Genomic DNA, 26,967 nt, shown 5'->3' with positions numbered 1-26,967 from the left:
GCTTTCTTATTTCATCAGTGTGTCATAGTTCAGTGTGAAAGGTCCTTAATGATAGTTTATAGAGTTTTTCTGCGTTTGATCAGTAGTTCAGTGTGAAGACTTTCATCAGTAGTTTGATGTGAAGTTTAGTGAGATTTGATGTTACGGTTCAGTGAAGTGTATCAACTGATAATTGTGAGATTCTGGTAAAAACATTAATCGGGTTATAGTAAACGCTAGAAAGAGTTTTTGAATAAATGATGTATCCAAACCCTGAAAAGTTCTGCTGTCACCTGTGATTGTGTACTGATCCTCACGTGTGTTGTATTTAGTCGTTCAGATCCTCGCTCACTCGTTCTGCTGTCCGTTTCTGTCTAATCAATTATGATCTGATTGTTGGTCAATTTTACCGCGTCACAAAATATTCCAGATCATTTACTTGATGCTAGAAGCTTAGAGCTGGACGGTAATATAGTTACATTATGTTATGATATAAACAATCACACAAGAGATTTGTATAGTATATATGTGTCCATAACTTTACATGAGTCAACTGTATTTAGACACAGATACACCTAAATATCTGACTTTATATATCGAGCTGTGTGATAATATAGTTAGATTTTGCAGTAATGTATATAATCACGCAGCTGAGATTTGCTGTCTGCTGAGTGTTTGGAGATGATTTTGTAGTGTGTTTGCATTGACAGACGGTAATCATGGGAAAATGAAATCAGATCTCATGTCGTTTACTCGTCATCTGTCGCTCTGTGTGTTGATTTCAGATCTGTTCAGAGTAAAGCGGCGTTAAATCTGGAGGAAGTTTATGAGGTGACTAATGAGTAAATCAGTTTTGATTATTCGATGTCCATACTTCGTATTTAGGGCTGTCCTCGACTAAGGATTTTTCTGGTCGACTAGTAGTCGTTCATGTTAAGCATTAGTCGACTAATCGCAAGTTTATTAATAAACTATTTACATCATTATAATGAGCCTTTAACCCTTTAGAACCTAAAGCTAAAATAGGCCTTTTTCACTCATTTTGGTTTTTGAGTATAACATTATAACACAATGTGGTATCTTCAAGTGCAAGGTGTCAAATTACTGGCTTTCAAGAAATAACAGTTTTTGTACATTATTGTGAGTGCTGAGTTTGTAAATAGAATTTAAATAGACAAAAAAAAAATAAAACGGGAAGAAATTTTACTGCTTTTTATTTAGAAAAAAATCTGAAAACTCGTGAACGAAAGAATCTAATGCCTCAATCTTGAAAAAGGAAATATAATATATATATACAAGTCTCTTTGGAACACTGGAATGCACAGTTTTTACTCAGGAGCCATTTTTTTACCCCAGTTCTCAAGGCGTTTTTGGATCCTTAAATCCAGTCATTTAAATGTAGTGCTTTCTGAAGCAGTTCCTGTCTAACTGCAAGCATAGTCCCACATCACATTCCTGGCACTTCCATGGGGTGCTCCTTTTGCATCGTATGCAGCGACGCCGACCCATGCTGGCCCTCTGTGAGAGGTGTGTCCTTCACAGGAACAGGCAGACGGGGGAAGTCGTGGCCTAATGGTTAGAGAGTCGGACTCGTAATCGAAAGGTTGCGAGTTCGAGCCCCCGGCCGGCAGGAATTGTAGGTGGGGGGAGGGAACGTCCAGCGCTCTCTCCACCCTCAATACCACGACTGAGGTGAGCAAGGCACCGAACCCCCAATTGCTCCCCGGGCGCCGCAGCATGGCTGCCCACTGCTCCGGGTGTGTGTTCACGGTGTGTGTGTGTGTGTGTGTGTGTGTGTGTGTGGATTTGTTCACTACTCACTGCTGTGTGTGTGCACTTGGATGGGTTAAAGGCAGAGCACCAATTTCGAGTATGGGCCACCATACTTGACAATACGTCACGACTTTACTTTTTTACGACTTTACAGATGACCGCACCTCTCTTTGGGGCTGCCATCCAGGGGAATGCCGGTGAGCTGAGCAGCTAGCAGCTCCTGAAAGTTTTGCCGTGCCATGTGCTTGTCACTCAGGTCTTTGTGTAAAATGAAGCTGTTGGTCACTGCAATGTCCAGGAAGTGCTGGAAAATTATCATGTACCACTGAATTTGTTCCGAGCATCTTGTCAGAGGTGTCAACTCCCCCCATGTACTTATTGTACTCCTGAACTGCTGTTGGCCTGGGAACAGGGACCCTCTCTTTTCACCCATCCTCTGTCATCTGCCACCTTAGCACGGTCTCCCCGCTGTACACTGTGTGGACAGTTGTGCACATGGAGACCTCCCTTGTGTCCATCCACTTCACAAACCAAAGGACATCATCTCTGATCCAGCGAATGGAGCCTCTTGGTGACCTTTTGTTCAGGGCATTTTGTTTGGTTGAAGGAACACCACCTCTTCCTTCTCGATAAGTTCCACGTGCACATGTTCAGATGTCGAAAGAGGAGAGGGCTTGTGTAGAAATTGTCACAGTAAATCACAAAGCCTGACCCCAGGTAGTCTCGGTTCAACAATGATGTGACAACATCAAAAAACAGGCCTTTCCCAGATAAAAATTTTGACTTCCCAGTGTAGATTGTGAAGTCAATGGTGTAGCCGTTGACATTAGCTAATAAAAAAAGTTTTATGCCCCACTTAGTAGGCTTGGCCTTCATATATTGTTTGAAGGATATCCTTCAGTCATCCTCTCATCAACAGAAATGTGCTGTCTAGGGTGTTAAATAGACATGCACCTGTTCCTCATAATGTCCAAGAGTCATATTCCTCTGTGCCCCTTTTCTTGTCATTCTCTGCATCTTCCATTGGTTCACTGATGTGTAGATTGAAGGAGATTGCTAAGAAACGATCTCTGGACATCACAGTAACAGGAAAGGTAACATGAAACAAAGTCTTCTTCCTGCAGATCCATCACACCCGTGTAGAGAAGTAGACCCATGTACTTCATTTCTTCAGGGTATACATCAGCCTGTGTAAATTTCTCACCGCATTCTTGTTTGTGTTTGCACACACGATGTTTATGACCTCTTCGTCAAAATATTGACTGGAAATATCAAGTGGAGACATTTTTCCAAATGTGAGTGGAGGCTGCACTCCAGGTATTCTTTCAGGAATAATCCTTGGAATATTGGGCACTTTATCAGGATCTGCCGATGTTGTGCAGAGCACTTTTTTTGCTTTTTACCCTTAAACGCTCTTTGATATTTTTTATACTTTTTTTTTTTTTAACTAGGTCTTTGAAGAGGTCATATGGCATATTTGCCTTAGTTAACCGGTACAGCCTGGTGACTGCATTTGACTTAGTGATTGCCAGTTGACGAGCTGAAAAAATAGCCCAGGGCTCAATGCTAAGGATTTTTTCAGTGCTTAAAATTATTACTTGCCCTCTTAATATTTTCACTAGCCTTGCCACAAAAAAAAATAAAATAGTTGCTTTTATCAATTTAGATTTTTGTATTCTAATAAATAAACTTAACACCAATATTTTAGATACCAATAAAATTTTACAATTCTTGATTTCAATGTTCAATAGTTTTTCTCGATTGCTTAAACACATTTCTTGAAACTATGCCTCATATTCTCAAAAGAGTAAACACGAATCCATAACTTCTAACTCAATTCCTCAAACTTCCTATATTCAGGTCAAAATGAAGCTCTCCACTCAAAACAACTCAATCTTGCTGAAAAACCAAACCTTGCTCGAAAACACACACACTATAACACAGTTTTACACACTGATGAGATAAATTCAGAACAATACTACAAAAACCGATAATAAGCGTTGCTTGTGGTACTCCCCAAATGTTTTATTCCTCAATTTAATGTAGAGTACAGTACAATACAGCAAACAACAAAAATAATTATTCTGCCCCAGTATCCCGTCTTTGGTCTGGGACAGGCCAGAGAACCTCTTCAACATCACAGGCGATACAGCGGCTATACATATACATGCTTTCCAATTGAAGGTTCATGAGATGCACCTTTGAGCTATTTCAGAGAACTGGTTCTTCATTGGTGATCTATATTCTCTTCATTAGTGAAAGTCAAGATTCACTTGAACAATTCATGGCAAATTTATATAAAGTCTGATAGAAATGTGTAGAAAATATGCTTGACAGACTAGATCAACCATTTTGCATTTACCGTAATGATTTATACGATGAACTAATGGCTTGAGGTTTTGAGGGGTAAGTCTATAGTACAGAGAACTATATAATACATCTTGAACAACATGACAATAGTAACTGATAATGTAGGAAACCACAGAGAAATGTACATAATCAGTTGCATGAAAGTACCAAAGCAATCACAACTTGTTCAAAAGAATGAGAAACTTTTTATGATGTGCACAAGTGACTCGATGATGTGGAGGTTGAACAAGTAGTTTTGAGAATTTCATTTCTGATCTGAGAAATGCACCAAAGCCTCTGAGAAACACTGTAAGCTGACTTTGGCCCTTTTATCTATCCATCGAAGGTTCTGATTGGTGTGTGATACATTTTGACTCCTAGTGTTTCCACTTGGGTAACTGTGTGCTAATTGAGCTCAAACTGTGCAGACTTGAGTGAACAATATTGAATGCTGGAGCTTTCTAAATGAGCACATGGTGTAAGCGCTGAGAAATGAAGGATTTGTGTAGAGTTTTGCAGGAACAGTTCACCAAATCTGACTCATGGGTCAAAGCAGGGGATAGTGTTTATAGTTCGGCAAAATGGGTATGCTTTTTAAAAAACGTCATTATGGTTTTGAAATTTTAGTTCAAAAGCCTGGTTATAGTGTTTTAGCAATCGGGAAATACTGTAATACCACAGCAAAAAAAAACACAAGCCTAACTAATATAAAGTGCAAACATTATTAAAGATAAGTGACAGCCAGTAAATAAGAACATATGAAAAAATTGCAAGTAATAACACAATTAAATATATAGTACAAAGATAGAAATGACATTTTGCTTCAGTTTTTATGTTTGTAGGTATTCAGGTACAGAAATTGAATAATTACTTATAAAATAACATTTGCATATTCTTGTGGAAACATCTGTTGTTTCATCAACCTCTAGGCCAGGCCTATTCAAATGGTGGCCCGTGGGCCAAATCTGGCCCCTCCATCAAGTCAGACCGGCCCTCTGTTTAAAAAAATAAGCATTAGCATACAAGACACTCTGAAGCCCCGACCCTGGGGGACACGTTGCAGATTCACCTTTCAGCCACAGCGTTTGCCTTTTTAAACCGGAATTCAACATTTTAATCTTTGCAGGAATGCAACACTTTTTTTTGCCAAATTTGATTTTCCACTCCACTTTTTGAAAACCGTTAAAAATTCTTTATCAGTTGGCACATTTAGATTAAATACACCACTCTCATGAATGGGGGGGGGTAAATTATATTTATTATAAAATAATAACATAAAATAAAAAATAAAATAAATTCAGCAGATTATGATCTGCCCGTGACATTAACTGCCCATCATTGGTGTTTAATTGAGAACATAGTGTCTATTCTTTACCCATTGAACAACTAACAAGGGAGATGAGTGCATCTGAAGCATCTGCAGTGGAATTACATCAACTGTTGCACTAAAGTGACTACTGAGCAAGGACCTTGAAACTGACCAAGGAGTAAAAACCACACAAGAAGCCGTGGCCTAATGGATAGAGAGTCTGACTTGTAACCCAAATGTTGTGAGTTTGTGTCTTGGGTGTGTTCACGGTGTGTGTGTGTGTGTGTGCACTTAGGATGGGTTAAATGCAGAGCACAAATTAAGTAACCATACTTGGCCACATGTCACTTCACTTTCACTTTAAAAAAAACACTTCTAGATACAGTGACAAAGCATTTTGCAAAAATTGACTCAGAACCTCTTTATTGTAATGCAACACTGATAGCCAAAGATACAAAGGTAACTACTTGGACAAGGAATAAAAGCAGGGAGTACGCATGATGCTGCAAGCACAGCTGGATGAGCAATGGAAATGGTGGAAAAGACGTAGTGTGCCCCCCTTAGGACAACCTGATAGCCAAAAAGTCAAGCAAGGAAAATGAACAGGCACCCAGACTGTTTGACATGTTCGGAGGAAAATATTTCACATGTATTTAGGATTACCTCACAGAAATCCCAATTGAAAGAAATGAGAATCCTCTTCAATACTGGGGTGTCAATCAAGGTCGCTTTCCGTCTCTTGTGCAAACGGCACGCAAGTATTTGTGTGTAACGTGCACAAGCACCGACAGTGAGCAAAATTTATATTTCACATATAGCAACAGCACTGGCTTTATTTGTTGAGTTTATTAAAGAAATATGTTCTATTATGTGTCAAATAAGAGTTAAAGTTGTTAATAAAATAAATATTGACCTTTGAAGATTGTCATGTTGTCTTATTGTAATTTTTTTTTTTATCTTAACTTGTGCCTCTCTTAAAATGTTGGTCAGTTGAATGTTAAATGGATCCAATCCATGTTCAGTCAAATTAATTTAATGCAGAAAAACGAGCTAGTACTGTTTATAGTAGTACTGGATGCAGTCGACCAATATCGGTGTAGGAATCGGTCGATAGTTGTCAGTCAAAATCGGTATCAGCCAAAACAAATCCTATCAGTTCATCCCTACTAGTAATTAATTAATATATCATAAAAATGGGAAATTAAAATAATAATTTCAGAATAACATCGGCCAAAATAAAATGCTAAAAAAGTTCAAATATTTACTTAGTTTACCTACATGTCAGCTGAACATGCAAATGTGATAATTATTAAAAGTGTTTATTTTAAAATGTCAGGGTACTTAAAGAAAATATATTAGATGAAAGATGTTCAGATGACAAAAAAATGTTTGGGAATGCCTGCATTACATGTAAATAATAAATATGTGAATGTGTATTTTAAAATTGTGCATCCTTTGTGGGAATGTCCACAAAACTGGAAGACTTTCTGAGTGTAATAAGCAGTAAGCTATTTTAGAAATTAACATTTAAAAGATGAAAAAGAGGAATTAGAATCAATAAATTATTATTCACATAATAGCAGTAAATTATTCATAAGTATGTAATCCATAAAAAAGTACCTGTAGTCTGATTACAAGTATTTTCAAATGTAATTGAATCTAATTACAAGTACATGATTTTTGTAATCTGATTACATAACCCAGATCAGTTACTACCCAGCTCTGCCTACCGTAAACGCCTCTGATTTGCCATTGCTTTCAACACAGATGCATGTGATTGGCTACAACACTCAACACTGCAAAAACACGTTGTTAGCAGAAACTTTTGGTTTTGTCATTCCAAAGCAAACAGACAATAACACACAGGAGCGTTTGAAAGTGGTGGACTTTGAAAGACACACACACACACAAAAAAAAAAAAAACCTCATCGGATCTGCATGGATCATACAAATGACCCATTTTCTATTGAACCATTGTTTGGAGTAATTGAAATTGTAACGAACTGATTAGAATCAGTGTTGGTCCCTCCACCTGTAAGAAAAGTGTCCCCCCCTGTTCTGCCGGTCTGTTACTGTTTATCTGCGTGTTACTATTTCTTATGTAATGGAGGCCAGTTAGCAGGTCCTGTGCAGGAAACCCTCACTCCCCTGATCTCAAAGAGACACACTAGCGACTGAAGCTAGTGGCTGCAGACATTTGGCCTCCTGGCTAGCACATCCGCCTCCCATGCAGGAGATTGAGGGTTCGAGACCCGTTACACTTACTGTAATTTCTCAGTCTATCTCAGTCTGCTGCATATATCAGATTTAACATGTGTGTTTCACACAGAGCGTCTCTCCTGTTTCTTGAAATACTGGTTTCACTTGTTTTTATCAGAAAATGAGTTTCGGAGGTTTTCCTTGAGATACCAGTTCAGAGGTGGAACGAGAAGCATACAAACGTCCTCATTTTTCACGGTAAGTTAGTAAATACTGCTCCATATAATACTGACCTGTCTATAAATCTAAATTTCACATTGTTTCTAGACCTTCGGCATCAGCTAGTATTGAGATATTAGTTGATACAGTCTTTTGTGCTCATTAATAAAACTGACTTTTTTTGCTTGTCCAGTGAAGGGTGATGGCGTCTGTTTCAGACCAGCTTCTGGCCGCTCTGGATGATCTAGTCACAGAAAAACTGAAGATGTTTAAACTAAATTTAAGGAATCATTACGGCGTTTCAGCCGATCTGGAGAAGGCAGACGCTCCTGATACAGTGGATCTGATGATTAAGCGTTTCGGACCAGAAGAAGCTGTGAAGATCACGGTGGACATCCTGAGGAAGATGAGCCAGAACACTCTGGCTGAAGAGTTAGAGAACAAGCACAAGCAAGGTAACAGGTTCAAGTGAGACTGAAATTGTTGACTGTCTTAAAAAATAAAAGTAAATAAAATGTTAAATTAAAAACAGATTTTTTTTTTTAATAAGTTAATTTCATATACATGTTTCTAGAATTGGTGTTTGACAGTGAATGTTTCCAGAATAAATGTACTGTTGTCTTTGAGCTGATGTGTTTGTGTGGTTTAATGTCACTTTGCTTTCATTCTGATCTGTTTCTCTCTCACAGCTCAGCCTGAATCAAAACCCATCAATGGTAAATACCGATCACTGTCTGGGTTTATTCTTATTTTACTCATTTGGACTCCTTGAGGAGATACCCGAGAAAGTATAAATGCAAGCAGTAATTGCAGGGCAAAACACTCATTATATAATGATATAGGATATAATTTTGGCATTATCACAAGTGGTTTAATTTCTTTTAAACTAATATATAATACACTCGTTTACACAAAGTAGTCCAGTTTTCTGAAGTGATATATTCACTGTATGATGAACAGAGCAATCACTGATCAGCTCATGTATACAGAGCCCAGATCACACTGATAACATCAAACCTCAATGGTTCTTGTGTTGTGATGATTTGAGTCTGTAAAGAGCAGACGTTTGTCTAAATATATGCTTTTGTGTTGAACATTTCTGCAGAGAAATGATCTCATACAGAGGTAAAATATTGGAGATTCATCTGCTCTTAGAAACGAGTCCATCATTATCATCTCTCATATCATGGAGAACATCATATTAGAAATGTCTCAGGAATGGACAGTAGCCCTCACTGCAGAACAAAGATCCAGGGGGCAGGTTGGAGATGGGTGGGTTTAGGGATCAGGGGGTGGAGACGGGTAGGTTTAGGTGTATGTAAGGTGGGAGGAGTTGGATCTTGTGCTCTGCAGTGAGGACCATCTCGGAATGGATGCAAGATCATGAGAATTACACTGTTAATGTCTGTTGATTTCCACAGACACATTCACCAACATTGTTCCCAGGACCAGGAACGACTTCCTACAATGTAAGTCACTTAGAAAACAAGCAGAAAAACTCACTGAGTGTGTTCATGTTCTTCCTGTAGAAGGTGAAAGATAAGTTTTATAATTGATGATGTAAATGATGATTTGCTCAGGATATCTGGTCATCTGTACTGAGACACTGATGATACACTGAACATGAAGAGTTCAGTTAAACAGATTCATGATTCCTGATGTGTTTTATCTCCATCAGATTCCCATCAGCTCACTCTGGATCCGAACACAGCACATAAACACCTCCGTCTGTCCGAGAACAACAGAGTGATGACTAACACTGGCACATATCAGACGTATCCTGATCATCCAGACAGATTTGATGTGTGTCGTCAGGTGTTGTGTAGAGAGAGTGTGCGTGGACGCTGTTACTGGGAGATAGAGTGGAGTGGATACGAGGTGTTTGGAGGTGTGGAGATATCAGTGTCATATAAGAGCATCAGCAGGAAGGGACGGGGTGATGAGTGTGTGTTTGGATATAATGATCAGTCCTGGAGTTTAATCTGCTCTCCCTCCAGATACTCATTCTGGCACAATAAGATATGGACTGATCTCCCTGTAAAAACCATCATCATTAGAACAGGCGAGTATGATTACATCAGTAGAGTAGGAGTGTATGTGGATCACAGAGCAGGAACTCTGTCCTTCTACAGCGTCTGCAGAAACACAATGAGCCTCATCCACACCGTCCAGACCACATTCACTCAGCCACTCTGTCCTGGGTTTAATGTTTATTATCTATCATCAGTGAAACTGTGTTGATTAAGTAGAATTGATTGACCAGAGATTCTACCCATAATGCTTTGAGCTGCCTGATCAATCAGTAACAGTGAGATGTTATGAGTCTCTTCATGACAGTAATACTGCAGCTGAACTTCTGTCACTGAAATAATATGAATCATAATAAATGTAATAAATCCTCATAAAGATAGTAAAATCAGTGTGTGTGTGTGTGTGTGTGTGTGAGTCCTGCTGAGTGACATCTTAATCATTTATATTATTACCATACGCAGAATACGAAAGCTGCTTATAGGAACGGCACTGACTCCATTACAATTACTCGATTACTCCTTTGCTCATAAACACGGCCCCCAGCCTTGTGAAACAGTGTCAAGTTTAATACCCTACAGGTTTATTTTGATCCCCCATTCTTGGGTTAAAACAGATGCCATGTAACCTTTTTGTTCATTCACATGCAATGTAAAAGACTTTCTGTGGTCGGCCATGCTGAGTGCAGGAGCTTTGCATAAGGCATGTTTAAATTCCTCAAAAGCCATTTTAGCTTCAGGAGTCCAGTTAACCAGGTCTTGGGCTCTTTGATTTCCCAAGGGTTGTGATTTTTCTGCATACCCTTCAATCCAACTACGACTAATTACATAGGCCCAAAGAGGATCTCAGCGCTCGAATGGTTTGAGGAATTGGATGTGTTTTAACAGCCTCACAGCGACTACGTGTTATTCGCCTCGTACCCTGAGATATACTCTGACCCAAATGCCTGACATAGTTGAGGTTTCTTCAAGTTTGCTCTGTGACCTTTGCTGTGCAAGAAATCAAGCAGCCAGCTGACAAACCTCTCATTTTCAGTTTTATCTTCTGAACCAATCAAAACATCATCAATATAGTGAATGACAACTGATGTTGAATCAAAATCTTTCAAATGTCTTTGCCACTGGGCCTCCACAATTCTCCTACAATCTATGCAATCTCGTAAAGGTGTATCCTTTGTATTGAATTGTAAATGCAAACCATGATTAGATTTCTTTAGCAACTGGCACAGAGCAAAATCCATTAGCCATATCAATTACTGTAATCCATTTATGTTCTGGTTTAATCAATCTGAAAATTGTTGATGGGTCAGCCACAAGAGGGCTGATCTTATCAATACACTGATTTGCCACTCTATAATCAATTGTGAGTCTCCAGGATCCATCTGGTTTCCTTACAGGCCATACATGTCAAGTAACCCAGAGTTTTGTTATTTGCCCAAATTGGGTGTGATTGCACATCAGTGCTAACTAATGTTCTCAACTGCCATGTGACATTCCCGTCTCTGAATAGCAAATCTGAATTTAAATTCATTAGTACATCATACAGAAGCAAAAACATTAACTTTTGCACAAAGTACCTCCTGTTCAAGTCATTGGTGGTTTCCGTCCTGTTATATGGTTGTGAGGCATGGACCCTGCTAGCTGAAGACGAGAGAAGGATTCAGGCCTTTGAATTCAAATGCCTTAGAAAGCTCATGGGCATTACTTATTTAGAGTGGAAAACCAATCACTATGTCCGGGACAGGTTCACCAGCTTGGAAGGCCCCCATGACCCTCTGCTGGCCAGTGTGAAGAAGCGGAAACTCCAGTGGTTTGGCCATGTGACGCGCCACAGTACCTTTCCAAGACCATCCTGCAGGGCACAGTGGAAGGTGGACGCCACCGCGGGCGTCAAAGGAAGAGTTGGACCAACAACCTGAAGGAGTGGACTGACAGGCCCTGGCCACAACTCCTCAAGACAGCTCAAGATAGAGATCAGTGGAGGGCACTGTCTGCTACCTTTTCCCTCATGTCTCCCCGACGGCCGATTCGGTTAAGTGACTAAAGTAAAAGTAAGTACATCCATTCCCAACAATGGCTGAGTAACCTTATCCACCCATACTGCAGTAGTGATTACATGTGGGCCCAACAGAAGAGTGAGAGGCTGTGTTTTTGTCAGAAAAATCCTTTGCCTGTCGCACCTGTAACATGAATAGTTTCTTATGTCAAAAAAACTTCCGTAAGGAAATCAGATGGAATTACACTTATCTCTGCACCTGTATCAATAAGCAGACTCTTCAACAGTTAGATTGGTGTCAGTAGGGAAGCCTAAGCCCTCTTTCCTATTACACACTCCTTTCCTAATTTCAGGAATTAACCCATTCAGCCAAACTAATAGGATCCTTTGCCCAGAATTTTGATAAAAATTGATGGCACACAGCCCACATCCAAGCCAGAGTAAAGTGAAAAGGTCTCACACAATCGTTCAGTGAAATCCTCCACACTTTCATCTGTCTTTTGTTTACATCTTGTGATTTCATTCCAGTCTACTTTTCGCTGTTGTGATTTCCTGCACCAGCCCTTCACGATCATCGGTGTCCATGTCAGAATCTGAATCTGTGGTCACGTCAGTGTCACAACCCGTCAGAGCATGCGAGTGGAGCGGGAGGTGCATTTCATCTTGTGTGCTTTTCATGGGCCTGATAAGCAAGGTGTATTTTGTGAAATTCTATGTGCATTTATTTCATCTTGTGTGCGTGTCTTGAATGTTCTGTTGCACAATAACTAACTGTAGCGGTGTTTTCATGGAAATAAAGTAGGCCTAATGAAAATCAAATATAGCCTACTTTTTCAGTTATTTAATGTTTTAGGAAGGATAATTGACTGATGTTCAACAGAAGAAATAAAATAATCAAAAAATATAAAACTTCTTTAATATTGCAAAATATTGGCCTGACGCTTTACTATTGGGGGCTCTGGCAGCTTGTTGGCTAATCAAATCTATTCAGACGGGCTTAGCTAATGTTATGTATTTAGATGGAGAGCATGAGAGGAGAGAATAATTAAGTTCACTTGTCACTGAGTTTAAGGTGTTAAATTAGTTATCTTACCCAGTAAACAATCTGTTGCTCGCCATGATACAACCTCGCTCACTCTTCTGTCAGACAGCGGCGGCAGTAGTGGGCGTGGTCAACCTGTGACTTCAATAGAGAGTGACCAATAGAAAAAGCCCTTTCATCCTGGTGGGTTATTTTAGACCCGCAAAAAAGACATTTGTGGTTTTGAGATGAAGTGTTTGAAGTACACAAAGAAAAATATGATTTTTCAAAGATTTAAATGCACTGGAAATTATTTTGTTTTCAATTTCTTTATTATAAGGTCCATACTCTTCCAGGAAGATTTGTAACATCTTTAGTTGATTGGAACCCTGAAGGTGGAAATAGGGCTTTTCTAGGTTTTAGCTATTTTCTTACAGCCACTTTCTATTATGTGAAGCTCAACAATCTTGTTCTGTACATCAGAACTATATTCTTTGGTTTTACTCCTTGTGATGGATGATTAAGGGAATTTGGCCTTTGTGTTCCTCACATTTATAATCCTGTGAAACAGGAAGTCATGGCTGGACAATTTCAGTCACCCCAGTGTTCTACAAAATGTAAATATGAATGAATACTACAGGGATATTTTACTCATAAGAATTTCTAGGGGTGCCAATAATACTGGCCAACATGCATTGGAAAAAAATATCTATTTCAAAATGTGAGTTTCCCCCCACGTTCAATTGTTTTACTTCAATGAAAGTATAGAATTTTTTGAATGAAAGATCAAAAAGATAAATGATGCAGATTTATTTTCACAGCTGCCTTTCAAAATATATACTGTATGTGTGTACTTATACATACATAAATATGCAGAGTACACGCACAAACTTTTATTTTAGATGTGATTAATCATTTGACAGCACACGACTTTAATACAGTATAGAACTACGTGAGCGCATTGATGTGATTACAGCTCCATTCATTGTAATGGGAGCGCTTTTTGCTTGCTTTAACCCATTCACAATTTGAATAAAATTGTTTATTGTTTGTTTGTAGCTACTAAGAGGAATTTCAGCCATTTCCATAATGAAAAGTGTCGCATTTAAACGACGCATGCATAAAGTCGCCTAATATTTGCACTATTGAGCGCAAATAATAATAAAAATACATTTATCTTCAGCATGACACAGGCCACAAAATTAATGCAGATTACCTGTTGAGTACCACGGCACTACATACTCAACATTTGAAACTACAGCACAGCAGATGGCCAGGAATGGCCACAAGAGTACATATGCACAAAAGAAAATAAAAAGCCTTATGTTGAAGCATAAAGAGATGAAGGTGACAATCAGATGTAGCACACATTCAGCTGCAGCATGAATGTAGCCTTGATTTCACACAGCATTTTCTCTTGGCATACTCTTCAACAAAGAACACAAACAGGTTTTCACATGCATCTGTATGATGGCAAAAAATACTACGCTGACTACAATTGGATGTCTTCCAAAATGAATGTGCAGATGATTTGAGAAATTGTTCCTTTTTCTAAACCTCTTGTCACTCTGAGGAAAAAGGTGATTTCTTCCCAGAATGAGTTTTCAAATGCCGTTTCATGCTGCTTGGACACGTGAAACTCTTCTCACACTGAGGACACTTGTAAGGCTTCTCTCCAGTGTGAACTACCTTGTGAATCTGAAGGCATTCTTTAATCCTGAAACTCTTTCCACACTGTTCACAGGTGAAAGGTTTCTCTCCAGTGTGAACTCTAATGTGAATCTTGAGTTTTCCATTTTTTGAGCAGCTCTTTCCACAGTGATGGCACATGAAAGGCTTTTCTCCCATGTGAATTTGAACATGATTCTTAAGAAGTTCCCTCTCTGTGAAAGTCCTTTCGCACTGATGACATTTAAAACTGTTCTCTCTTGAGTGAATCTTCATGTGATTATTAAGGTTTACCTTGTATCTGAAACTCTTTCCACACTGATTGCATGTGAATGGTTTCTCCCCGGTGTGACTTCTTATGTGAGCCTTTAGGCTTTCTTTGAGCCTGAAACTCTTTCCACACTGAGGGCAGGTGAAAGGTTTTTCTCCAGTGTGAACTCTCAAGTGGGCATCAAGGGTTCTTTTCTGTGTAAAACACTTTCCACACTGAGAACATATTAATGGCTTCTTTTCAGTGTGAATTTTCATGTGAATCGTAAGTCCTCCATTTCGTGAGAAACTCTTCCCACACAGTTTGCAGGTGTAAGGTTTCTCTCCAGTGTGACTTGTTATGTGAGTCTTTAGGTGACTTTTCAGTATAAAACTCTTTCCACACTGTTCGCAGGTGTAAGGTCTCACTTCAGTGTGTATTCTCATGTGGACTCGAAGGTTTTTTTTCCGCGTAAAACATTTTTCACACCGAGGGCATATTAACGGTTTATTTTCAATGTGAGTTTTCATGTGAACTTTAAGGCATCCTTTTTGATTGAAAGCTTGTCCACACTGTTGGCAGGTGTAAGGTCTCTCTCCAGTATGAACTCTCGTTTGAGAATTAAGGTTTTGAGTTTTTTTAGCTTTTTTTGGTGAGGAAGTCTTTTCAGTCTGTGAGCTGTTATCGTTTTCATCTGTCTCTTCTGGACTCTCCTCTTTCAGTGCCATCGGTTCTGAGGTGAAAAGAGACAAATACAAGGTAACACCAGTTTAATGGCATGAAACAACACACATTTAGACATGAAAAGCATCAAATCCAAACACATGTATGCTAGATCCTATACCTACTAAACCACTGAAACAGGTGTAACCTGTAATCTCTATACTTCTTGTCGATATTGTTAATTCTGTGCTTTCTTTAGGACCCCATCCCCATTCTTTAGGACCGCCACTCATCTAGATCTTGATTGTGGAATACAATGTAATGGTACATCTCTCTATTACGTATCCGGTTGTTGCATTCACAAATTAAATTGTTAATAATCATAATCATGGCTTTCTTTCACCTTATAAATGTTGCAGGATCAACAAATAAGCTCTAGCTGGTTGAACAGAACACTTACTAGCCATACTGACCACTGTCTGCGTTTCCATTACCCTTCAAAGTGCAAATTGAAAATGCACCCAATGGAAACCTGTCAATTTCATAAAACTCCCATATATCGCAAAAAAAGTTTTACGCTTGCATGAGGCGTTTTTTAGGCAATTCAAAAAAGGAATAATTGCAATGGAAACAGACTATTCACATTTACAGGTCATCTGGCGTTCGTAAAAGTCACATGATCATTCTTTATTGTACTATAATAGGGTGACCGTACGTCCTCTTTCCCCGGACATGTCCTCTTTTTGGACCTAACAAAATGTGTCCGGCCGGGATTTCTAAATCACCCAACATGTTCGGGATTTGGCTTTTGCTTTTTATAGTCGCCATGCATTGTGTGCATTTTAGTATTAAAGCCCTTTTCTTAATCCCACTCCCAATTCCTTACCATTACCTCCTGCTCCCGCAAAACATAATTTCCGCGCATCAGGGAGCGCGGCATATTGATATTATCAATATGCAAAATATTTAAACCACTATGGATGCAGCTTGTGTTGTATGCAGGGTTGCCAAATCCAAATTTTTTCCCACAGGATTGGGCTGATTTTACACTGTTGCGACGGGTTGATTTTCTCCCGTGGGTTAAAGGTTTGAAATATTGCATAAATTAAATTTGACTGAAATGCTTGTATTGAAACATTTTGCATTCTACCTATGATAAAACAGTGGTAGATGTTAACACTTTAGGCGTCGGGGTTTTTTTTTTTTTTAAATGCTGGATTTTGACATCAAGATTTCAAAAGCTTGTGGCTTGAAAGGGCTTAAAGATAGAGATCTACTGTAAATTAGAAAAATGTTGGGCATGACCGAATGTTTATGTGGGGTGTAAATATACTCATTGAATGTGCATATTATGACGTCATCAGGGGCAGCCCTCTTGAATTTCATAATATTCAGGAAAGTAATTAGTAATTGAATTTATGTTTGAACTTATTTGCATGTTGTTGTTTTTTTGTCTTTTTATCCTCATCCCAAATAATCAGAAAAGAGAAAACCAACAATAAAACAGGAGAAAGTACTAAATTATTACTATATTACTATACTATATAGTAGTAAAACACATGTGAACAGTAGCCTACTTTTTGATCAGTTCATCAGTAATATTCAGGAAATAATAGATATTGAATGGATGTTTGAACTTATTTGCATGTTTGTTTTTTTGTTTTTTGTCTTTTTATCCTCATCCCAAATGATCCGAAATAGTGATCGACCGATATTGATTTTATTTTTTATAACCGATACCGATACCAATTATTTGCATGTTTATGTGCCCGATATATATATATATATATATATATATGAAGAACCTATATTTATTTACTGTTATAAAGTAAATAAATGACTGCGTGAAGTAAGTCCATACTTTTTTCCTCCTTTCAGTCATCTTAACAAAAAATGTTTTGAGAATTAGCAGTCTTTCATGCAGGGCTCTAGACTCATTCTTCCCACTGATCTCACGTTTGAGATCACTTTCTCAGTTGGTCGCACGAGCACATAATTTGGTTGCAATTTGTTTTTGATAACAGCATTTGATTAATCAATGCATGCTGATGAACTTTTATCATAGTTTATAGTTATATGGTAACGAAAGTGTTCAACATTCAACTCGTTATTTTTCATCTGTATTATTTGTGATTTAAATTGTGAACAGGAATTCCTTTTTTTGTGCGCTTTCACTTTCAAATTTGTGATCTTGGTGTCACATTTTACAAGAAAAGATAATTGTCTGTTTTGCTTATATCTACACCTTTCACTTTTTAAGACTAAAACAAAAGATGGATTCATTGTTATTCTTAATTAAAAAGCACAACAAAAAAGAGTATGTTGACAATGACAAACTAGCTTACATAACATTTATCAACAAAAAGGAATAAGACCAGGCATGGCACAGGACACATCACATGCTGTATTATATACCGAGTATATTACAGAATGTTTAGCAAACTCTGAGGAAGCAAATAAATATTAATTTTTTTTTTTTTAATTAAGGAAAGCCTCCATAGCGTAACGTGAGGTAAACAGCAAAGATAACAAGCTTCTCAAAACGAAAACAAAAAGAAAAGTAAAACTAAACTGGCTGTAGCTGACAGGACTTGCATGTTTTTTCTACAAGAATACCACCACGTTCACCTTCTCTGGTTTAAGAAGCGGTCTTTTACTTTAGTTTGAAAACAAAATCCATCCGTTGCGCTCCATCCGCGACGCGCACCTTCACGCTCGTGCTGACGCGGCGAGTATAAACCAGGCTCTACTGAAGCGCTCGCGCTGAAAGCACCTCTCTTCACGTGATCAGTGGAATCTGACTCCTGCTATAATGTGCTGCGGCTGGCAGCGCGCGCTGTATGAAGCAGACGCTTTGGAGTAGCGCAGACCTGGCACTCGTACAAATGCGACCACGTCAAATTTTAAAGCGCAAAAAATTACCATTTTGGTCGCAGTCTAGAGCCCTGGCATGTTAAATTTAATCTTCGTATTACAACAATAAAAAGCTTTAGCAGCAACACTAATATTAGCAGTAAGCAAAATAAACGTAGAATGTCTAATGTTTTCAAATGGAGAAAATAAATAAAGGACAGGAGTCATATCAACTTCATTTTTAACTACAGTTTTAGTAGGTTTATAAGCTGTTTAATAGGCTAAAGAGTGAAGAATAATTCACTGGATAATGTTAATTCACGGAATAATATTCTCTGGAATATAACAAGCATTGTATTTTATTGCATTTCTCAACTGGCATGCTCTAAATTATGCTGCTGACAGCGCGGTTTATCTATGCCTTTACACAGAACTATAGGCTACTCAAACTGCCATCGATTGCAGAGAATTTCCATAGAGTTGTATTAATTTAGATTAATTTTGTATTAATTTACTCCGACTTCACGAGACTAATAGACCACAGAGAGAGAATTCACTTTTATTTCCAGCATGTGCTAATTCATGGCTGTGTTATTTCAGGCAAAGTTATATCTTTATAGGGACAGGGCTTGACAGAGTATCTTATTTATCATATTTCTTAGAGCCAAGTTGCATAAACTACATATCAGGCATTTATGTAATACATCTAATTGGTGCTTTAATGACTGTAATATTAAATAGTTTACCAACTACAGCAAATCAAGTACCTGCACACCGTTGTTGTTGTCTCGTCTCCCCTCAGATGCGCTGCAATTGCGATCCTGCGCGCAATTCTCAACATGTTTATCGTTGAAAACGATATTACAAAACCGATATTCGATTATGGAAAAATGCTTAAATATCGGTAAATCAACAGTAAAACAGGAGATAGTAGTAAATTATTCCTGTATTACTGTGCCATAGTAAAATACATGTGCCTATTTTTTGATCAGTTGACCAGCTATCTGCCCAATCAGGTATATATGTGACACAGTTTATAGTTCTTGAGAGTATGGTACCTCTCATTGCATGGCACAGCAAAGTCTTAAGCAAAGTCTGACCTTTCTGTCCTAATTAAATAATTAAACATCAAGGCATGATAAGATTTTATTTTGGTAAAATAAGCGTAATCTACAGGCCTTTGCCTTTCATATAAGCCACTTCTGATTCCAAATAATCAACTAGAAGTCAAGTTATTATTTGTTGCTCCTACAACTTGGATAGGCGACAAGACTTTTTGTCAGGGGGTGTACTGTACTACATGTCTGCCATCTGGTGGTAGGGAATCCAAATGAGATATTACACCATATTAGGAACTAGTCTATTTCATGAAGTACAACATCTTGTCGCAATTTTGCGACTTTGTCGCTTAGAGGGTTCAAATTTGTGAAGGATGCATGGCCACTGGTAGGAAGCCTTTTAGCTGTGTTTATGATCTATCTGCAAAATGGTGACTGTAAAATATGTATTTTTGGTATGGAAATGACATATTTTGGGTTTTAATATGGGATATGTCATTGCTCTACTTTAACCCCCACCCCCGCCCCGTCTGCATTCTGCCCCCACTGTCCTCTGTTTTGAAAACCAAAATATAGTCACCCTAACTATAACCTCCAAGAAACACCTCATACATGGCTGCTCTCAAGTATAAGGGGCTTTCCTTGCCAGTAATGCTTGGATGGACTGCGCTGCTTCGCTAAACATACACGCCTACTTTCCTTTGAATAAAAATAATGGCTAGTGCAATGGCTGTGATGTACATAAACCTACCAACATCCGTCGACATGACTTATTGTGAGATGAAAAATCTGAAAAATGTTTTAGTCTTCTCAGCTGCACTTGAAGGCTAGTATTTGTCTGGTCATGTGATCTCAACATGTCTGCCAACAAACTGCTTTAATTACTACACTTGTTTGACATTCTTCATAAATATTCATTTCTGTAGAGCTAGATATTTTAAGAAGGATCAAATGAGTGAGTTCAGCTTTGAGAAAGAAAACCAACCTGTTTCTTCCTCAGGATCTTCATGTTTGACTCTGAATGCTTCTTCAGTCTTCATGTCTTCACTCTCCTCTTTAATAAACTCCATCTTTGTTTGTTCCTCAGTATCTTCACGTTTGACTCTGAATGTTCCTTCAGTCTTCATGTCTTCACTCTCCTCTTTAATAAACACCATCTTTGTTTGTTCCTCAGTATCTTCACGTTTGACTCTGAAAGCTTCTTCAATCTTCATGTCTTCACTCTCCTCTTTAATAAACACCATCTTTATAATAGTGTCATGTGGATCTCAGCCGCTTCAGCAGGAGTTTTTCTGTGTTTGGATGAGATTTGTCCTGTTTAAGATGAGAATAATTAACAGAAAGAGAAATAAATGCAAGCTAAATCTCTGAGTTGCGTCTCAATCAGCTCAGTAGTCAGCACAATGCAGCCAACGAGTCTAGCCTTGGCAGGATTTCCTGATTGCATGGATGTGACGACACGCGGACTGTGATAAAGGCCTATAGAATACACTTTCTTGAACATTTGCAGCTGGTTTGTAAAAGATGTCACTGTTGAACTTGTTTGTGTTTGTTGATCTCATTTATCGTCAGCATGCGCTGATTCGAATCACTGAATCATTTTATGAGTGCAGTATATAACCCCTGATTTACATCATCCCGCCGCTCCGATGCGGCCACCGGAGCTGATGGCGCCCGCTCCAGTCGATCCGCGGCACGTTTCACAAGCGGCTCGCCACGGGCCTTCGTCAAAGAGAGGCGCCTAGTCTATTTTTGACGGACGCCGCATTCAAGACACACAATAAAAAGTTAAAATGGCTATATACACTACAAAACTGGCACAATAGTAAATAAGTTACATGTTTTAAAAATGTGAAAGTGTGCCTTTGTTTTGAAAAATGCATTGTATTGGAACGGTTTTAAAAATGCTTAAAAGTCTTTCCAGCATCAGAACAAATGCCAGCGTTATCCTCCTGCTCACGGTGCTGGCATTTTGTGGGCAAAACATGGACATAATTTGTTGTTTTATCTTGCAAAGACATGATTTCTTCTTCTGTTTTCCACACACATTTTTATGAAAATGGATATAGTACAGTTTTTCATCTGAAACGTGCTGCGATTTCCAAGGCGATTTATATAAAGCAATCAAGGTCAAGTGCAAAGCGCACACATTAGGATTGGTGACGAATGAGAAAAGGCAAGCGAGTTTGTTTTGAGTTTGTATTGTGCATTTTCCAGCAATCACGCCGCTAGTTTCAGTTTCGCTTTAAATATTTAGGCTGGGCATTTATAATGTTTATGGTGAATGCCACTATAATTTTTTGTTTTTTACTTATGTTTTCGTTCTTTTTTCTATTCTGAACACTGCTAAATTTACAGGATTGTTTGTGGAGTGTAGGGAATATAAATACACGTTTCTAATGTTTGTAAACGTTTCGTTTATTTTACATTATTTCTGAATGAAATGATAAAATGTGTCTTATACATAGACTTGTACACCAATGCAACTTACCTGTGTGTCATTAAGTGCTCATAAAAATAGGTAGAGATGGTACAAGAATAGAACTGCCATGTATGTACAAGTATACATAGTACAGTAGTGAGTGAGTGTCAATTTAGAAGAAAATAAAAATAAATCAAAGCTTCCTATTATGCGGCCCCTCACTTAAAGTGGAAAAGCACTGCTGGTCAGTTGGATTGTTTGGGGCCAAATTTATTTCTATTTTTGATACTTTTTAAAAATAAATGTATAGAACAATTGATTTTATTTGGATGAATTAGTACTTTTATCAGATTTACCCACTGTTATATTATACCATCGCTAGTACTTTCTTTAGTTTCAGGAAGCCAAAGCTAAGTTAAGCTTCTGCAAAGCAGCTGGACAGTTTTTGACAGCATCAGAAATAATTTAGCACGGATCTGGCTATATTCCCTAACATCAGCTCTGACTATCTTAGATCACAGGCAAGTGATTTCGTCCAGGAATCATCAAATCAAAACGCGGATCATCGGATCCAGAGCCGTTGAGGCGCAGAGTCGCTCCCATAGGCTTCCATTCAATTCATTTCAGTGCTTCTCAAGCACAGTCGCCAGAAAGTTGAGGAAATTACAGCATTTTTGCCATTTTAACCCATTAGTTTACCTCTCGGAAATCTGACCAGTAGTTATATTTTATGAAACGCATTATAATGTTTATTTTTAGATAATAGGCAGTATATGCTATATTTGCAGTTAGATAACGTGGATATATTATATAATAAAATATTTTGATGAATACAGTTGGTTGCCTTTTTTATTTTGAAGTATTTGCAAAACTTAAATTTACATTTTTTTCATTTAGTCATTTAGCAGATGCTTTTATCCAAAGCGACTTACAATGTAGAAGCAAACGGACCAACGAAAGAGCAACAAAATACAAGTCTCAGTTAGTCTAGCACAGTTCACATAGCTATGAGTTTTTTCTATAAATATAAATATAAATAAATAGAATAGGTAAGTGCTAGTATTAATTAGTCAGATGGTGACGAAAAAGATGTCTTTAGATGTTTTTTTTTTAAATGGCTAAAACCATTTGTAGCATTTTTCTAGCATTCATTGATATTCACTTGTGTATGCATATTTTAACATAATATTGTATTAAAATGTGAATAATAGATGACCATAGATGAAGAAATATATATATTAATACAATAACACATTGTGCATACTGATTAGATTTCTTATACTCTTTAAATAATCATAATTAATTTCATCATTGGTCTGCACATCCACAGGAATAAGTGTAACACAAAAACACATAAAGTCATGCCTCAAGTCTCCAATCTTTATTAAGCAGTTTACACTATTTATACTTTGCATACAAAGAAATGTAACCGCCTTATCCTGTATGCTGCATTGTACTATGTTTTTACTCCATAGTTAAACAAGAAAAACCCATTAATATTAATTCCATTAAACTCCACAGACAAAATGCTACTATCAGTGTACTAAACGAATTAATCAATGGACGTTTTGTGTTAATATTTGCCGGAAAATGCTGCAAATATACCCGCTGTTGTTGTCTGACCCGATTAATCCCATTCAAACCTATCGAGAGCGCGCTCCATGAAGCACGTGACCGCGCGGCGGCTAGATCAAAGCGTGTTGCGACTCTGTTTCTCTGCGGCTCTGCTCTCCGTGTGCGCGCGCATCCATGTTGCTTAGTAACGAGCTCGCGGCGGGATTTAGTCGGAAACTCGAGACCGATATGAATTATTCATAACTTACAGAGAAGTTATCCCTTCTTTCCCAGCGCGAGAAATACTAGCTGTGGCGTCAGAGAGCTGAAATGCGCGAGACTCGCAAATATAACGTTAAACAAAGTATTACAGCGTTATATTTAAGACTCATTAATCTATATTTTCCGTTAGCTTGTAAAACGTGTGATCTAACAGAACAGTTTGCATTGATTTAAAACCTTAAAACCACAGACCTTTCTTCAGCAGAATCACAACAGACGCAGGGGGCGGCTTTATGACGTCACATCGCCAGAGCAAAATAAAAGTCCCCTTTACACTCATCTATGATCTATTATTTGCATACGATAAAGCATTTCCACAGTTATTAGAATGGTAAATCTAGAAACTTACATTCATGTATTTTAATTAATGTACATTTACAACACTATACTTTAAACTAGTCAACGCTGCTGCGTAAGTGTTTCTATAGAAGATTTGCTCTTTTAACTAATCAATCTCTTGTTATTAATTTACTTTGTTTTGCTTATTTGGAAAGTCACCCCAGAAAGCAAAAATCATCCGTCTCAGACCGGTCTGAAGTTCTGGGCCAGATCCACGCAACAGACTTTATATATATAGGCTATATATATATATATATTTACACACTCACACACACAAATAGTATACAAATCTAGAATTTCAAGCATTTTCTCTTCTACATGATTAAATGTCTTATTCTCTCATGCCACTGATATTTTTTTGTCAAATTTTAAAAAACTTAAAAAAATCTTAAAGTACATATTTAAACATATAAACAGCTACTGTACTGAATACAATACCACCTCGTAATCTAATGTGTTGTCACTACTTCACTGTAAACATACAGTAAAAATAAAAAGGACATAACGTTGTACTTACTGCGCTTACATAATATTCACCAAGCTTAAAACAGTGCTGCACAATGGGAAGAATCTGAATAATTACCACGTGGAAACTGTGATACAACACTTGTTCACATGTCAAAGCTCTAAATAAATTCATTGTGAGCCAATTTCACTAACTAGTGTGTCACAGATTTATTTACAGATATTTTCTCCATGTTTTGGGCCTTGTTATGCTTTTACTGGCAAGGATAACATCCAATGAATGTCAGGTGTACATGAACCGTTCTAGATCTATTGTTTAAACACTGTTTCAAAGAAAAATAAATTGCAGTATATTTCAAACTAGTTATACACTCATATTTACAACACTGTTTCCTAAAAATATAAAAAATTTTGGATGTTGTGTAAAGTGTAAATAAAAAACTAATGCAATGATTTGAAAATTATTCAAATCTTACATACCTGAAGATAGTACAAGAACGACATAACTTATTTAATTTCTTTACTCAATTTTTTATTTTTTTAATTCTGTGCAGCTACAGGAGTTGGTCTCCTCGGTCCAAACAATGTGGTCTTGAACAGAAAAAAGCCGAGTAATTAAATAATAATTTCATATAATGATCTGTATATGACGAGTTTATTTGCAGAAATAGATAACTCTCTCTCTCAGCTGCCACCAGAAATTTGGAAAATGCAGCTGAACTGTCCAGTGCAAACTCATTATAACACATTAAAGTAACTTAGATTAAACATATATACACATGTAAATAGAAACAGACATGCATAAATACATAAAATATGTACAAATAATTTAATGTTTTTATGACAAACTCTACACTGCAGGGTGGTCACATATATATATTATATATATTAGTGCTGTCAAAATTAGCGCGTCAACCAACGCAGGCGAGCATTTTTTTCAGTTTAACGCGCCGCTAAAAAATATTTAATGCAATTAACGCAGGGGCGGTGCTAGGTTTGTCCAACCCACTCACAACTGCTGAAGAATTGCGTTTATTCAGACGCAGAACGTCTTTACAAGCATATCAAAGAGGATCCAACTTCACCTCAGCGCCAGGCACGAATCAAACGAGTGCGGAAACGTTACCGGAGCTTCAGTAGAACGTCAGTGAACTGCGGTCACATGAGATGTTGTCAGGCCTTATGTCTGTAAAAACGAATCTTCCTGTCCTGTCACATCACCTTCCCCCTCTCCAAGCCACGTACTGTCCGGAAACCCAGACAGGTAGTCGTCTACCACGTTGAGTCTGCCAGGTCAATGCCGTATCTTGAAGTGGTACGGCTGCAGGGCAAGGTACCATCGTGTAACTCTGGCATTGTGAGGCTTTGATTACATCCCAGTAGACACCATTATAGTTTACATTAAAACCAATACAATTCCCATCATAACCCTTAAATCCATTACATTTTCTTTTGTGTTTTGGGAGGGATTCTACTGTTGTTTTGTTTTGTTTTTTTTTTTTCTGCAGGGAAGATTATAATGGTATTACTACTTTTACAGAATTACTGAATTTCACAGGAAAGATTTGTTTATTTTTTATAAATAAAGAACTGTATTTCTTTAGTCAATTATTAAAGTATTACATGTTACACGGGCTGATTTATTCATTTTTAAGTATTTGGGATTTTAAGAACAAGTGGGAAAAGTGCTGAATGTTTAATTTCATCCAAGTGAAATTAACAAGCAGTCAGTCTAGGGCTGCATCCGAAACCGCATGCTCAACGAGTAGGTACTTTTTTTCAAGAAGTACTTACTTAACGAGCGCTAAAAGAGTACGTACTTTACAGCCAAATCTCGTTGAGTATGAATGAGATCCGCCATGTTGACGTTATCATGTGATCTATGACCTTATAACAAGTGCAAAAACAAAAGATATGAGCGACAGGTTTAATTCATCTATCTGTAAATATTTTGATGCTGATGAAATTTGCTCATTTTTGGTCTTGTTGATGAAACAGCTGCCCTTATGATTGTAGTATAACCAACAAATTTAGGGTTGATTTAAGTTTTTATATTTTATAAGTTTTAATATAACCCTACAGTTTAATCCTTAAAGATATAATTTTTTATTACGAAAAACCAAAATCGTTCATCCACATGCAAAACTGGCTTAAATCTCCTTTGTTCCCTCTTTTTCTTGTTGAATGTCCCTCTGGTTTCATCCCTGAGGCTTATAACAAAAACAAATGCAATTTTAATGCATTATGATTCTATTAATTTTATGATTATTCAAAGATATTTCATCTTTTTGTCCCTGTGTATATAATCTCATACTATTATGTACGCAAACCAATTCTAGTTGTTTTCTTTCTCTTTTGTTTTGTGTCATTATGATTGTTCATTGTTAAAGCTACTACCATCTTTCCCTGAGCTTGTATATTCTGCAGTAATAATAAATAATAATAAAAATAAAATAAGAGCTACAGGCGCACAAAATCTCAAAGCATCAATAAATCCACAAGCCTAGTATGTTCCCTTCCAGGAACTTCGAGCTGCGTCGA

At 37.7% G+C, this 26,967-nt stretch overlaps 2 protein-coding genes across 3 annotated transcripts; one reads left to right on the top strand and one right to left on the bottom strand.

The window, feature by feature from the left end:
* The first annotated feature begins 7,814 nt into the window (after positions 1-7,814).
* LOC306867063 (tripartite motif-containing protein 16-like) lies at positions 7,815-10,248 on the top strand. Its single transcript, XM_079412542.1, has 5 exons — positions 7,815-7,867; positions 8,022-8,283; positions 8,518-8,544; positions 9,250-9,297; positions 9,507-10,248. The coding sequence occupies exons 2-5, from the start codon at positions 8,031-8,033 to the stop codon at positions 10,067-10,069; spliced, it is 891 nt and encodes a 296-aa protein (XP_079268668.1). The 5' UTR covers positions 7,815-7,867; positions 8,022-8,030; the 3' UTR covers positions 10,070-10,248.
* Positions 10,249-13,194: 2,946 nt separating this feature from the next.
* LOC306866788 (uncharacterized protein) lies at positions 13,195-23,868 on the bottom strand. Of its 2 annotated transcripts, XM_079412145.1 has the most exons (3): positions 23,815-23,868; positions 20,350-20,678; positions 13,670-15,523 (listed from the first exon to the last, which is right to left on the bottom strand). In XM_079412145.1, the coding sequence occupies exons 2-3, from the start codon at positions 20,606-20,608 to the stop codon at positions 14,436-14,438; spliced, it is 1,347 nt and encodes a 448-aa protein (XP_079268271.1). In that variant the 5' UTR covers positions 20,609-20,678; positions 23,815-23,868; the 3' UTR covers positions 13,670-14,435. The 2 variants fall into 2 exon arrangements, with proteins under 2 accessions (XP_079268270.1, XP_079268271.1); XM_079412144.1 differs by lacking the exon at positions 23,815-23,868 and having other exon boundaries at positions 13,195-15,523; positions 20,350-20,778.
* Between the last annotated feature and the right edge of the window lie 3,099 nt (positions 23,869-26,967).

The sequence above is a fragment of the Barbus barbus genome (assembly GCF_936440315.1).
Source record: "Barbus barbus genome assembly, chromosome: 4".
Classification (NCBI taxonomy): domain Eukaryota; kingdom Metazoa; phylum Chordata; class Actinopteri; order Cypriniformes; family Cyprinidae; genus Barbus; species Barbus barbus.
This window is presented reverse-complemented; position numbering and strand designations above follow the sequence as displayed.

Bases quoted from the DNA above. Each gene is read 5' to 3' on its own strand.
- LOC306867063 (XM_079412542.1), top strand. From the start codon at position 8,031: ATGGCGTCTGTTTCAGACCAGCTTCTGGCCGCTCTGGATGATCTAGTC. The intron at 8,284-8,517 runs GTAACAGGTTCA...TCTCTCTCACAG, and splicing joins AGAGAACAAGCACAAGCAAG to CTCAGCCTGAATCAAAACCC. The intron at 8,545-9,249 runs GTAAATACCGAT...TGATTTCCACAG, and splicing joins TGAATCAAAACCCATCAATG to ACACATTCACCAACATTGTT.
- LOC306866788 (XM_079412145.1), bottom strand. From the start codon at position 20,608: ATGGTGTTTATTAAAGAGGAGAGTGAAGACATGAAGATTGAAGAAGCT. The intron at 15,524-20,349 runs GTTGGTTTTCTT...TTTTCACCTCAG, and splicing joins AGATCCTGAGGAAGAAACAG to AACCGATGGCACTGAAAGAG.